At 44.6% G+C, this 14,506-nt stretch overlaps 1 protein-coding gene and 1 pseudogene across 1 annotated transcript; both read left to right on the plus strand.

Annotated features, from left to right (window-relative positions):
* The first annotated feature begins 2,299 nt into the window (after window positions 1–2,299).
* On the plus strand, window positions 2,300–6,899 carry LOC125507387 (uncharacterized). The gene is made up of 6 exons (XM_087531925.1): window positions 2,300–2,596; window positions 2,657–2,845; window positions 2,985–3,423; window positions 4,730–5,272; window positions 5,365–6,090; window positions 6,400–6,899. Exons 1-6 carry the CDS (start codon window positions 2,300–2,302, stop codon window positions 6,897–6,899), a joined length of 2,694 nt encoding a protein of 897 aa, XP_087388051.1.
* On the plus strand, window positions 2,780–2,918 carry LOC147958024 (small nucleolar RNA Z247; annotated as a pseudogene).
* Window positions 6,900–14,506: the final 7,607 nt, after the last annotated feature.

Here is a 14,506-nt window from a genome sequence, read left to right on the forward strand (position 1 = left end):
GCTACCCAGTACGACTACGGTGTTGACGACCCCTCTCTCTTGCCAGAGCATCCAGGAAAGCCCCCCCCTTGATCACCAGATATCGCCTACTCTTCTCTATACTGCTTGCATTAGAGTAGTGTAGCATGTTACTGCTTTCCGTTAATCCTATCCTGATGCATAGCCTGTCCTTGCTACTACTGTTGTTACCTTTACCTGCAATCCTAATGCTTAGTATAGGATGCTAGTTTATCATCAGTGGCCCTACATTCTTGTCCGTCTGCCATGCTATACTATCGGGCCGTGATCACCCGGGAGGTGATCACGGGTATATACTATATACTTTATACATGATACATGTGATGACTAAAGTCGGGTTGGCTCGACGAGTACCCGCGGTTGATTCACGAATTGGGGGCTGGAAGGACATACTTTCCCGAAAGCCCTCTGTGTGGATCTTTGTGGCGAAGCGACAAGGCAGGTTGAGACCACCTAGGAGAGAGGTGGGCCTGGCCCTGGTCGGCGTTTGCGGTTATTTCAAAATAACACGCTTAACGAGATCTTGGTATTTGATCTGAGTCTGGCTACTGGCCTATACGCACTAACCATCTACGCGGGGACAGTTATGGGCACTCGACGTCGTGGTATCAGCCGAAGCCTTCGTGACATCAGCGACTGAGCGGCGCGCGCCGGGTTGGACTGGAACGCCTGCTCTTATATAAGGGAGGCTAGGTCTTCTCACCGGCCGCGTACGCAACGTGCAGGTGTGCAATGGGCGATGGGCCCAGACCCCTGCGCCATAGGATTTAGACCGGCGTGCTGACCTCTCTGTTGTGCCTAGGTAGGGCTGCGACGTGTTGATCTTCCGAGGCCGGGCATGACCCAGAAAAGTGTGTCCGGACAAAGGGGATCGAGCGTGTTGGGAAATGTGGTGCACCCCTGCAGGGAAGTTAATATATTCGAATAGCCGTGATCTTCGGTAACAGGATGACTTGGAGTTGTACCTTGACCTTATGACAACCAGAATCGGATACTTAATAAAACACACCCTTCCAAGTGCCAGATATAACCGGTGATCGCTCTCTCATAGGGCGACGAGGGGAGGATCATCGGTTAGGATTATGCTACACGATGCTGCTTGGCGAACTTACCATCTACTCTCTTCTCCTGCTGCAAGATGGAGGTTACCAGAAGCGTAGTCTTCGAAAGGATTAGCTATCCCCCTCTTATTCTGGCTTTCTGCAGTTCAGTCCACATATGATACCCTTATTCCATTTGATACCAATGCATATATATGTAGTGTAGCTCCTTGCTTGCGAGTACTTTGGATGAGTACTCATTGTTGCTTTGCTCCCTCTTTTCCCCCTTTCTATACTCGATTGCTGCGACCATACGTTGGAGCCCAGGATCCAGACGCCACTGTCGATGACGACTACTACTACTCGGGAGGTGCCTACTACTACGTGCAGTCCGCTGACGATGACCAGGAGTAGTTTAGGAGGATCCCAGGCAGGAGGCCCGTGCCTCTTTCGATCTGTATCCTAGTTTGTGCTAGCCTTCTTAAGGAAAACTTGTTTAACTTATGTCTGTACTTAGATATTGTTGCTTCCGCTGACTCGTCTATGATCGAGCTCTTGTATTCGAGCCCTCGAGGCCCCTGGCTTGTAATATGATGCTTGTATGACTTATTTTATTTGTAGAGTTGTGTTGTGATATCTTCCCATGAGTCCCTGATCTTGATCGTACACGTTTGCGTGTATGATTAGTGTACGATTGAATTGGGGGCATCACAAAACGACACAGTAACAATTAAAATTGTTGTTAGCATGCCGTTTTGTTCTCCGAATTAAATGAACGGTTTGAAAACATGAAATGGATAGTTGTGCTCCTAGTTTCACATAAGTTTTCTGGTCCAGAATCTATGGTCAGCCAACTCTCGAGATATGCTTTCGCCCCGCTTTATAGACAAAGTCAATCGGCCCAACGATACAAGGTGTTGAGATAACTCCGATACAAAACTAGTCAAAGAAATCTAGACAACACTGTTAAGAATAGTCTAGAATCATCTAGATATCTTGTACGGTTGGTTTAAGTCAGAGATAAGACTAAACCGACCTTCCTAGTTTGTTAAGATTCGTTGCTATCTTCTCATCATATTGTACTCCAAGTCTTGCCTTGTACATGCCGTGATCAAGTGCTTTCTGATCCTATATAAACACGCAATCAGCGGCCTACCAAGGTAGGTTGATACGCTTCCAAATTTACATGGTAATCAGAGCCTTCCTTCCAAAAACGCATCTAGCTTTCCTTCCCCATTGCCATGGCTTCCTCCTCCCACGCCCCGGTCAACCCACTAACCAGCCAAATCTCCGAGAAATTAACTCGTGAAAATTACCTTCTGTGGAAGACTCAATTTCTTCCCCAGATCCGAGCCGCCTCCCTCTATGGATACCTTGATGGATCCGCTGTCGAGCCAGAGAAGTTTCTCGCCGGCACCGACAAGGACGGCAAGCCTACGAGCACCCCCAACCCACTGCACGCGGTCTGGGTCACCCAGGACCAGCAAGTGCTCGCCTATCTGGTGAACTCCGTCTCCAAGGAGGTCCTCGCGCAGATGGTGTCGGTCGAGTCGGCGCACTCGGCCTGGACTGCGTTGAAGAACATGTTCTCTTCGTAGTCCCGCTCCCGCATCAACAATCTTCGCATCGCCCTCGCCAACACGAAGAAGGGCAACCAGTCCGTCCCCGTCTACTTCGCCCGGATGCGGTCGCTCGCCGATGAGCTTGCAGCTGCCGGCAGACCCATGGAAGACGACGAACTCATCTCCTTCAACCTGGCCGTCCTCGACCTCGACTACAATCCTCTGGTATCTTCCCTTGACGTCCGCACTGAGCCAATTACTCTCGACGCCCTGTACTCGCAGATGGCAAACTTCGATCAGTGGGTGGAGTTGTTCCATGGCTCCGGCGGCAATGGTGGCTTCAAGTCTTCTGCAAATGCTGCAGCACGCGGGCGTGGCTATCAGCGTGGCCGCGGGACTCCACGTGGCTGAGGTGCTGGCCGTGGCAACCCTGGCCAAGGCCGTGGCTACACCAGCGGCAACGCCCCTCCCTCCTACAACAGCAACAGGGGGGCGACCTGGCGGACCAGGAGGACCAGGAGGGCCAGGACCTCATGGCGGCGGTTTTCACAGCGACAACCGGCCTCAGTGCCAGATCTGCAGCAAGCCAGGACACCTTGCCATAGAGTGCTGGTACAGGTTCACGGAGGACTACCTTCCAGAGGAGAAGGTGGGCGCATCTGCTACAACAAACTCGTATGGGATAGATACCAACTGGTATGCGGACAGCGGCACCACCAACCATATCACCGGCGAGCTTGAGAAGCTCACCATCCGTGACAAGTATCATGGAGGTGATCAGGTCCACACTGCTGATGGTGCAGGTATGAGCATTAGCCATATTGGTCACTCCATTGTTAAAACCAAAGATCAAAATTTTCGTCTAAATCAAGTCCTATATGTTCCCACTGCCTCGCAAAACCTTCTTTCTGTTCATCGCTTCACCCTTGACAACCATGTTTATGTTGAATTTTGGCCCTATTTCTTTTTCATTAAGGACCAGGTCACGGGGAGGGTGCTGCATCGAGGCAGATGTAGAGGAGGACTCTATCCATTGATTTCATCTAGGACGTCAAATAAACATGCATGTGGTGCCATCAAGATATCTTCATCACGGTGGCATGCTCGGCTTGGTCATCCATCTTTTTCAATAGTTCAACGTGTGCTTAGGAATAATAAACTCTCTTATCATGGAGAGTCAAATAGTGAGTCGGTGTGTGACTCATGCCAACGTGCAAAAAGTCACCAATTACCTTATCCAGTGTCTACTAGTGTATCTACCAAACCTCTTGAGTTGATTTTTTCTGATGTATGGGGCGATGCCCCCCTCTCTGTTGGTCGATACAAATATTATGTTAGCTTCATTGATGATTATACCAAATTTTCATGGATTTATCTCATTAAGAAAAAATCCGATGTCTTTGAAGTTTTTCAAAATTTTCAAGCACATGTTGAACGTCAATTTGATTCAAAAATTCTCGCCGTCCAATCTGATTGGGGCGGAGAATATGAGAAATTAAACTCTTTTTCAGAAACTTGGTATTGCTCATCATGTTTCTTGCCCACATGCTCATCAGCAGAATGGATCCGCTGAAAGAAAACACCGCCATATTGTTGAAGTTGGTCTTGCTCTTCTTGCCAACTCATCTATGGCACTAAAATTTTGGGACGAAGCGTTCCTCGCTGCCACGTATCTCATTAATCTACTTCCAAGTAGTGTCACAAACTTTGAGACCCCCTACAAACGCCTTTTTCACAAAAGGCCTACCTACAATTCTCTTCGCGTGTTTGGTTGTGCTTGCTGGCAGAATCTTCGGCCTTACAACACTAAGAAACTTTCGTTTCGCTCCAAACAATGCGTTTTCTTAGGCTATAGCCCACGTCACAAGGGAGTAAAATGTCTTGATGTGTCCACCGGACGTATCTATATCTCTAGAGATGTGGTCTTTGATGAAAATGTCTTTCCGTTTGCTTCTCTCCATCCAAACGCCGGAGCTCTCCTACGCCAAGAAATTTTGCTTCTTCCTGATCATTTGGCTCCAACACATTTTTTTGATCATCAGGGCAACAATGGAGGTGATTTAAATAATATGGCAGTGTCTCGTAATACTAATTCACCAGATGATGCAGGATTTGATGACAGTTATACAGGTGCAAATTTGGAACAACATGATGAAAATATGGAGCCAAATCACTCCATACCGCATGTGGTGCTAGAGGACAGAGGCGCGCGATCCGGCGTCGATCCTGTCACGCGATCCCATGCTGAAACTGGCGCTGGATCAGGTGCTGCCTCGCCTGCACAGGACACAGCGGACAGCAGCGGGGGCAGCCAACGCCAGCCCACCATGTCGCCCGGGCCCGCAGGGACGCCCACGGGCCACATGCAGCCGCGGATCCCGTGTGGGTCGGCTCGTTCAACAACCAGCAGCGGCAGCCATCGGCTGGTTGCCACCTCGCCCGATCCCGCAGGATCTCCTGAGCGAGCGGAGCAGCAGATCTCGCCTGGCCCCGCGCTGTCTCCATCGCGCAGCAGGCGCACGGGCGCTGCCAGCCCACGCGCTGACCCCGGGACAGGGACGGGATCTTCTGTGGCGGCGGGACCTCTGCGGAAAATGCTGAAAATGAGGATTCAACTCCATCACCTCCAGTTCGAGGGCGTACATGGCTCCAGTCAGGCATTATGAAGCCCCTGGTTCCCTCTGATGGTACAGTTAGGTATGAGAAAAATTTCAGAATCAAATATGGTTGCTTCTGTTCAACAGGTGAGCCACAAACTACTCAAGAAGCCTTGGGTGATCCGAGATGGAGGAAAGCAATGGATGAGGAATATCTAGCACTTATGAAAAACAAGACATGGCATCTTGTTCCTGCAAACAGTGGTACAAATGTTATAGATTGTAAATGGGTATATAGAGTAAAAAAGAAATCTGATGGCAGTATAGATAGATATAAAGCTAGACTAGTGGCTAAAGGCTTTAAGCAACGATACAATATAGATTATGAAGATACTTTTAGTCCAGTGGTTAAGGCTGCTACTATTAGACTTGTTTTGTCTATTGCTGTATCCAGGGGTTGGAGCTTGAGACAGCTAGATGTACAGAACGCGTTCCTTCATGGTGTTCTGGAAGAGGATGTTTATATGAGACAACCACCAGGTTATGAAGATAAAAACTCGCCATTTCATGTGTGCAAGCTGGACAAGGCTATTTATGGGCTTAAGCAAGCTCCAAGGGCATGGTACTCACGTTTGAGCTCAAAGTTGCAGAATCTTGGATTTATTCCTTCAAAGGCTGACACCTCACTCTTTTTATTCAATAAGTCTGGGGTGATTATATTTGTTCTCATTTATGTTGATGACATTATTGTGACAAGCTCCTCTCAGGAAGCAATATCAGCATTGTTGAAGGATTTGAGCTCAACCTTTGCTCTGAAGGACTTGGGAGATTTGCACTTCTTCCTTGGAATAGAGGTAAAGAAAATTAATGATGGTATTGTGTTAACACAAGAAAAGTATGCTTTGGATCTCCTAACTAAGGTGGGTATGAAAGACTGCAAGCCAGCACCCACACCCTTGTCTAGCACTGAAAAATTATCAGCTCATGATGGAGAACCACTTGGGCTAGAAGATAGTACAAGGTATAGGAGTATTGTAGGTGCTTAACAGTATTTGACAATTACAAGGCCAGATATTTCCTTCTCAGTAAACAAAATATGTCAATATCTACATGCACCAACAACAGTCCATTGGACTGCAGCTAAAAGAATTCTCAGATTTATAAAGCATACAATGAACTCAGGATTAGCATACAAGAGGTCATCATCTACTTTGTTAAGTGCCTTCTCAGATGCAGACTGGGCGGGTGACGTTGATGACAGGAGATCCACAGGAGGTTTTGCAGTATACTTTGGTCCAAACCTGATATCCTGGAGTGCCAGGAAACAAGCTACTGTATCAAGGTCTAGTACAGAAGCAGAGTACAAGTCTTTGGCCAATGCTACTGCAGAAATCATTTGGTTACAATCGCTCTTGAAAGAACTTCGAGTACCTACAAGAGAAATTCCTTGCCTGTGGTGTGACAATCTTGGAGCAACTTATTTATCAGCTAATCCTGTGTTTCATGCTCGTACTAAGCACATTGAGATTGACTATCATTTTGTTAGAGAAAGGGTGGCAAACAAACTTCTTGATATAAGGTTTGTGTCATCCAAAGATCAGATTGCAGACAGCTTCACAAAGGCGTTACCTGTGAGAGACTTGGAGAACTTCAGGCGCAATCTCACCTTGACCAAGGTGTGATTGAGAGGGGCTGTTAAGAATAGTCTAGAATCATCTAGATATCTTGTACGGTTGGTTTAAGTCAGAGATAAGACTAAACCGACCTTCCTAGTTTGTTAAGATTCGTTGCTATCTTATCATCATCTTGTACTCCAAGTCTTGCCTTGTACATGCCGTGATCATGGGCTTTCTGATCCTATATAAACACGCAATCAGCGGCCTACCAAGGTAGGTTGATACGCTTCCAAATTTACAAACACAAGACAAACGTCACAAAACAAGGCACTAGAAATGCACTATTGGACACCGCAAGTATGTCGCCTAGCAAAAGCACAGGAGTAGCCACACCACAACTAGAAGCAACCAAGTCAGCCGAAGACAAGCGAACTCGCGCTCCTGGATGAGGTCACCAGGCTATGTTGCACTCCTCATCAAACTGTTGCCGGAGAGGGCACTCTGCCCTCTCGCCCCAGACCATGGAGCACTAATCCGGACGGCTAGCAAAAGGACCGATCAAACCGATGGTGCAGTCACGTGTATAGGAAAGGACGAAAACAAGCTCACTAAGCAGCGGAGTCGAGAAATAACCTACCCACGCTCGAAGCCAGTCTAAATCTGCCGCTGCGACCAGAGATTTGAACTCATCGATGAAGCCCCCAAGAGAGTAATCAAGCAATCATCACCCAGAGCACTCACATGGGGAGAGAAAGACCCTTTTCAAATAATAGAAAACAAATAACTGATACAGTTTTAGTTCTAACTAAAATAATGCCCGTGCATTGCAACGGGATATAAATATTATAGTACGTTAGCTTGTGATTTACCTGTCAATAATAATGCAATTGTGTAAATAAAAGTTTAGCAAATTCTGACCGTGAATTACCTTATACTCCCTCCATTCCTTTATCTAAGGAGTATTATTTTTAGCATGTTAACAAGGCACATGATTATGGACTAGTTAGGACGAAATTACCCTTGTCTAATTCGTAGATTAGCGGCAAGTAAATCATTTAGGCTAGTCAAGAAAGAGATACACGCAACCGAGAGAGGGATAATTTCCTTTTCTTTCTCTATAAGGAGATATACATGCAATTAGGGGAAAGATACTTTCCTTTCTCTATAAGGAGATATACATGTAATTAGGGGAATTAGAACAAATGCACCTTACATTGTGGAATTTTATCAAAAAACAAATACACCTTATATAAAGGAACGAAGGGAGTATTTTGATTAGAAGTTTGGTAAGTGAATTAAAGTGAAATTGATTTAAAAGATAAGTAAATTAAGCTGATTGATTATCATATACATGGAAGGTTGGACAAAGAGATGGTGAGAAGAAAGATTGAATTGAAACCTTACATTCTTTTAAAGTAATAGAGATTACAAAGATGAGTTCCCCGGAACTTCTCACTTAATTTCATCACTGTAACGTGCTTTACATAACCCTATCATTAAGTATTCTAGACATGTCAAGTCAACCCCCGCTAAGTGCGTGGAAGTGTATGAGTGTTGGATGATTTGGTGATATGGATGCTTGGCAAAATTAGTCATCGTAACTTCCGTCCATAGCTTATAGTAATATTTTAGTGCCTCTTCGACACCGTCGTCAACTTCCCAGTCTGGCACTGCACAGTCACGATTGATTAATTGAAAGAGACAGTGATTTTAAGAAGCATCCATGGGTGGGTGAAGTCTCTAGCTATGTATGGATGACATGTGATTTTTGCGTCAGTAAGCTTTTCCTAGGAAAAAAATTTAGGGGCTCAAACAGCAGTGACAGTTTGAACTTCAATTCGAATGACGTTTCGTACTTCGAATAAACTGATGAGTTGAAAACTTGAAATTGATAGTTTTGCTCTTGGCTTTTCATAGGTTTTCCTGTCCAGAATTTATAGCTCGGTCAAGATCTTCTGAAACGAATCGACCCGCTAAGGACTGATTGATCAGTCAAAAAACTTTGTCCAGCATAAATTGCTTTAGTCCTGGACGACATATATCAATGATGTGGGCCTGTTAAATCGTTTTGCTTGGGCGTGAAGCTTTTCGCTCAAGGGCTGATACCAGGGCAGTTTTTTTTCTTTTATCAGTTATATACTAATATTTTTTTCAGTTTGTTTCCCTTTTACATCCCTCTTTTGTACGGAAATATCTGAATATATTTTTATAAATATATGAACATTTATCTCGTATACATGTGAAATGTTTTTTCAAATTGATTAATTTTACCTTTATGTCACAATTCCATGTCTGAACGTATTCTTTGAAATATACGCACATTTTTATATGATTTTTTTCCTATTGCATTAACATTTTCTAAAATAAAGGAATTTTTTATAGGTGAACATTTTCAGTTTTTTGCATTACATACTTTTCCTATTTGAATTTCATTTACAAAACTATTAGGAACCAAATATTAATTTGAAGATTTATAAAAGAAAACGAAAAGAATTGTGCCTGTTAATGGGCTGCAGAGTGCCTGTCTCATTATGTATTCCTTCAGAACCATTGTCAACGGGTGGGGTTCCTATACGGCGCGTACCGCGCTGGGGAGCTACGTAGCGCGTACCCCCGGCTGGTTTTGGGAAGGTTCTAGAACTTTCCCTGAACCAGGTTTTTCGTTTTTTTTCTTTTCTTTTTCTGTTTTCTTTTCATTTTTTCTTTACTTATATGTTTTCATTTTTACTCTTTTTTCTCCAATTTCCGAAGATCTATTAATTTCTGTTTTATTTTTAAAGTGGTTAACTTTTTTTGGAATGAAGAATTTTTTTTCAAAACCATGGTTTCATTTTTACTAATTCGTGTACATTCCCCAAAATCATGAACATTTTTTTGTAACCCTGAACACTTTTTATAACTCACGAACATTTTTGTCGAAATTGTGAACATTTTCTTAAATTTTTTAACATTTTTTTGAAATTTGTGAACATTCTCTTAAGTTATGAACATGTTTTTGAATTCATGAATATTTTTTCTAAATAATTAACATTTTAAAATTATAGACCACATTTTCAAAATCTTGTACATTTGTTTTCCAAATTTGTGAACATTTCTTGAATTAGTGAACATTTTTCTTGAATCATGAACATTTGTTTTCAAATTCGTGCACATTTTTCGAATTAGCGAACATTTTTTTGAATCATGAACATTTATTTTCAAATTTGCGAACTTTTTCGAATTAGCAAACATTTTCTTGAATCACGATTTTTTTTTCAAATTGACGAACATTTTTCGAATTAACGAACATTTTTCTGAATCATGAACATTTTCCTCAAATTTGTGAACATTTTTCGAATTAGCCAACCTTTTTTGAATCCTGAACATTTTTTTCAAATTCACAAACATTTTTTGAATTAGTGAACATTTTTTTTCAAATTCGTGAACATTTTTCAAATTAGCGAGTATTTTATTTAATCATGAACATTTTTTTCATATCCACAAACCTTTTTTGAATTAATGAACATTTTTTTGAATCATGATTCTTTTTCAAAATCGTGAACATTTTTTGAGTTTGTGGACATCTTTTACAAATTCGTGAACAGGTTTTTAATTCCTGAGCATTTTTCTCTAATCATGAATACGTTTCGAAATCGTGATTGTTTTATTGAAATTTGCAACTTTTCCTGAATTTTTAGAACTTTTTGATATCCCGAATTACTGAAAAAAAGGAAAAAAAAAACAAGGCGGCGTCCCGGCCCGCACTTCTTTCGCAGCGCGTAGGTCGCCATATAGGTGCTCCTGTCAACGGGGATTAGTTCTAGAGTATTTCTGTGTTGCACATGCTGTATATTGGGCCGTATTCACCTCCGTGTATGGATTCAGTGGCCCAAACATGGACGAGCAACTTGTTTGGGCGAGCTACGCTGGTTCCCTTAAAACCAAATAACTGGCCTTAGTGGTTAGGTCAAGTGATGATGGCGCTCATGCGTCCTTATTTTCATGGAAGTGTTGTTGCTGGTATTGTATTGGTAATTTAATTGCCTGCATCCGTGATGTCTTAGGGCCAGTTCATTTGGGTCGTGGCCTATGCATAAGGTGCTATGAAATTAAGTCTTAGATATATAAGTTGTAGTGGAAATAAGCCCATGAAAATAAGTTATCCGGTTCTTTTCATTTTTATCATCTGAGCTTATTGACTGGCACGTTTGATGAAATGTCTATAATACACATAAATTGCAAGTTTTTCATGATTAACCAATATGGCAGCAGCTGCTGGGACGGGCAGTGACGGGGGACCGGCGACGACAGTGGCTCGTCGAGGACCGGTGGCGGCGGCGAGAGAGGAACCCTAGAAGTTTTCTGTTCGTGGTGCAGATGAGAGGCACTAGAGCAAGTGTGTCGTATATTTCTTTTTGGGCCTCTGTTCCGGTGTGAAAGGTGGGATGTGGTGGCATATACGGCGTAATATGTTCGAACAATAGGGGCAATGGGCTATACCTCGTTTTTAAGTGGGCTTATGCGGGAAGCGCCGCTCCCCAGCTTTCTCTCCTTGTGAAGAAAAAAAAGATGGAAATAAGTTAAGCCCCGAGCCCAAAACACATTCTTTTGGATTTCTGAATTATTTTCACAATAGACTGCTAGAAGCCTCAAAAGATCTGGCTCTTAACTAGTCTTGATATTGTATTGGCGCAGAAGTCGGAGGTAATTGATACCTTCTTGATAATAATATATTCTCTTCATACAAAACTATGAAATGCTGCGCACAAGGACTTTTATGTTGCCCTTTGTCTGTCCACATAAGATCACATGACAAATTAAATGAAGGAAGTAGGCGAGCCACCTTGGTTCCCTTAAAACCCAATATCTGGACTTAGTGGTTAGGCCCATCATTGATGGTGGCACTCATGGGTCCTTATATGGATGGAGGTGTTGCTGTTGGTATTGTATTGATAATTTAATTGTGTTCATCCTTGATGTCTTTACTACTCTTGATATTGTATTGGTGCAGAGGCCAAATGTAACTGATACCTTCTTGATAATAATATTTTCTCTTCATCCAAAAATCAAAAGGAAGAAATGATGGGCACGGGGACTCTTATATTTCCCATTGAGCATCCACGTAAGATCACACGACTAATTAAATGAAGGAAGCATAGCCACACCAAATTAGTTAACTATGCATGTCAGAGTTTCTTTTAAAGGTTAAACCCCCAACATCTACATCATTGTGATGCACACAACCATTGAAATTTAGTTTTCAACTTATAAACTTAGCATTTTCTCCAAGCACATGTACATTGGGAGGGGTGTTATGTGACAGGATACTAATCGCTGCAACTTATCTCAAATTCTTTTGAACCACTATTCCCATGTGCTACTATGCCTCTAAATGCGATGAAAGTTCCTTTTGCTTGCCTTAGTCAATTATCTTAACAAAATAACAGTTTCAGTCATATATGTGAGTCTTTCTGCATGAGGATAAAAATCTGGCTTCACACCTTAGTTTTCCTCCGTAGTACAAGAAGTTGTAGAGTGCTACGTACGCAATGATTTGCCCAAATATTGATGCCACAATTCACATGAACTCACTACAAAAAGAGTGAAAAAGAAGTGTGTCACATCCACTGATAAAGATGTCACAAGAATACACATTCCAAAATCACAACAGTGATCGGAGAAGCGCCACTGATAGATCAAATTCGTGTATACAACAAAAAGCACGACTTCTCAACAAAATTCAGATAGCTGGTTTCAAGAAGCACTAGAATCTCCACGACATTACAAAATCCAGAGACTTAACAATTCCCTCGTTCAGTGAGAGAGAACGAGTATTCATGGTGATTGAACCAGCTATCTGAATTTTGTTGAGAAGTCGTGCTTTTTGTTGTATACACGAATTTGATCTATCAGTGGCGCTTCTCCGATCACTGTTGTGATTTTGTAATGTCGTGGAGATTGTTGGTTCCTGGACCACGTTAGATACAGCAGGCACCCCTCGCGTCGCCTCCCCCCGGGCGACGCCAAGGGCCCCAACCCTAGCGCCGCCAACACCTCTCCCTCCACCCCCTCCCGCCGCCGCTGCCGCCGGCGTGGGCCGCGGTGGCGGCGGGCCCGGTGCCAAAGGTCCTGGGCGGGGGGAGGCGGCGGGGGCGGCCCTTCTCATGAGATCCAACGGCGGCGGCTAGGATGGAGTATCCGGGCTATGCGGCGGGGGCCCGAGCACCATCGCCGGCGGAGCGGCGGCCCTGCATGGACGGCGGCGGTGGCAGTGCCCCATCCGGCGAGGTGGGCTGTCCTGCTCGTGATGGTGATGACGGCTACTGCGGATCCAATGCCCCGTTTGGATCCGTCGCGGGGAGGCCTTTCGTCGACCGGCGGCGCATGGAGGGACCGGTGAGGAGATTCCGGATCTCCGCCGGAGTACCGACGACAACATAAGTCTTCGTGGTGAGGTTCCGCTCGGTTCCAGCCAGCCACGAGGTCGGGAAGACGTGGCTTCCGATGAAAATCGCGCCAGACTGTGGTCTTGGCAAACGATGGCGGCGTCTCAGACGTCGTTTCCTTCTGGAGGCATCGTCGTTGCAGGTCTCATCAACCTGATCGGGAAGTTCCGGGGGAAACCCTAGATCTGGGTCTACTGGATCAGACGATGACGGTGCTATCGGTATCGTTCTCCCTCATGGGGGCATCGTTTTGGAGCGAGTGCTGGTTGGAGGGGACAAGAGGAGGAGCGGTGTTTCATCTGCTCCATTGATGACGGCAGATCTCGGCGGCGTGGCGCAGTGGAGACTCGGCGCCTGATGAGCGGAGATGGACTCGCGCAGGAGGGTGACGCTGCCTGGCGTCATGGTGGCGTCGGCGGCAGTTGGACCGGCCAAGGTTGATACAGCAGTACAACTCTGAAGATGAATTCGTGGCAGGTGGCTGCGGCGGCCTCATACCCGGCAGGGGTCCTGGTTGAGAAGCACGCCGGACTGGTGGGTGCCCATACCCGGCAGACGTCCTGTATGGGACCTCAAGTCTTTAGATGTTTAGGTTTGGCTGCGTGGTCTGTTTGGTATTAGGCCCAGACTTTCAGCGCCCCTACATCAACCGGATAGGGATAGCGACAGTTGTTGCTTAGTTTGGTGGCTTTAGACTTATTGTTGTAGAACTCTGTACGATTTTGTGTCAATAATTAATAAAGTGGCCGTATGCATCATCCAGATGCAGAGGCCGGGGGTCGTCCTCTTTTTCTAAAAAAATTCATGGTGATTGAAACCCACCAAACGAGCGACCTTGTCATCATCAGTGGTAACGGCGGACATGGCTAGCTAGCAAGCTATGCAAACAGCGATGTAGTAACACATGATTATTCTACTCTTGCACAACACAAGAAAACTATAAAGAGGTGGAACTGATTGTGCAACAGATATTGAAACATTCATCAACACATATTGTGTAATCACAGCCATCACTGTTCCGGGGAAACACGAAGACGGAGAATCAGATGAAGAGTAGCTTCGTCGCGTATATTGTACTCCTCTAGGGTGTGACCATTCTCCAATTGTTTTCCAGCATAGACGAGTCTCTGCTGGTGCACATGAATGTCCTTCTCAACACAAATCTTCTCGTTCACAAAATGGATTGTATCTAAATTCTCCACATCAAGAGGTGGTGAGGTGCCAGTCAACGTTTTGACACGGATTAGC

Source organism: Triticum urartu, chromosome 7A (genome assembly GCF_056163025.1).
Source record: "Triticum urartu cultivar PI428250 chromosome 7A, HENAU_Tu73, whole genome shotgun sequence".
In the NCBI taxonomy this organism is placed as follows: domain Eukaryota; kingdom Viridiplantae; phylum Streptophyta; class Magnoliopsida; order Poales; family Poaceae; genus Triticum; species Triticum urartu.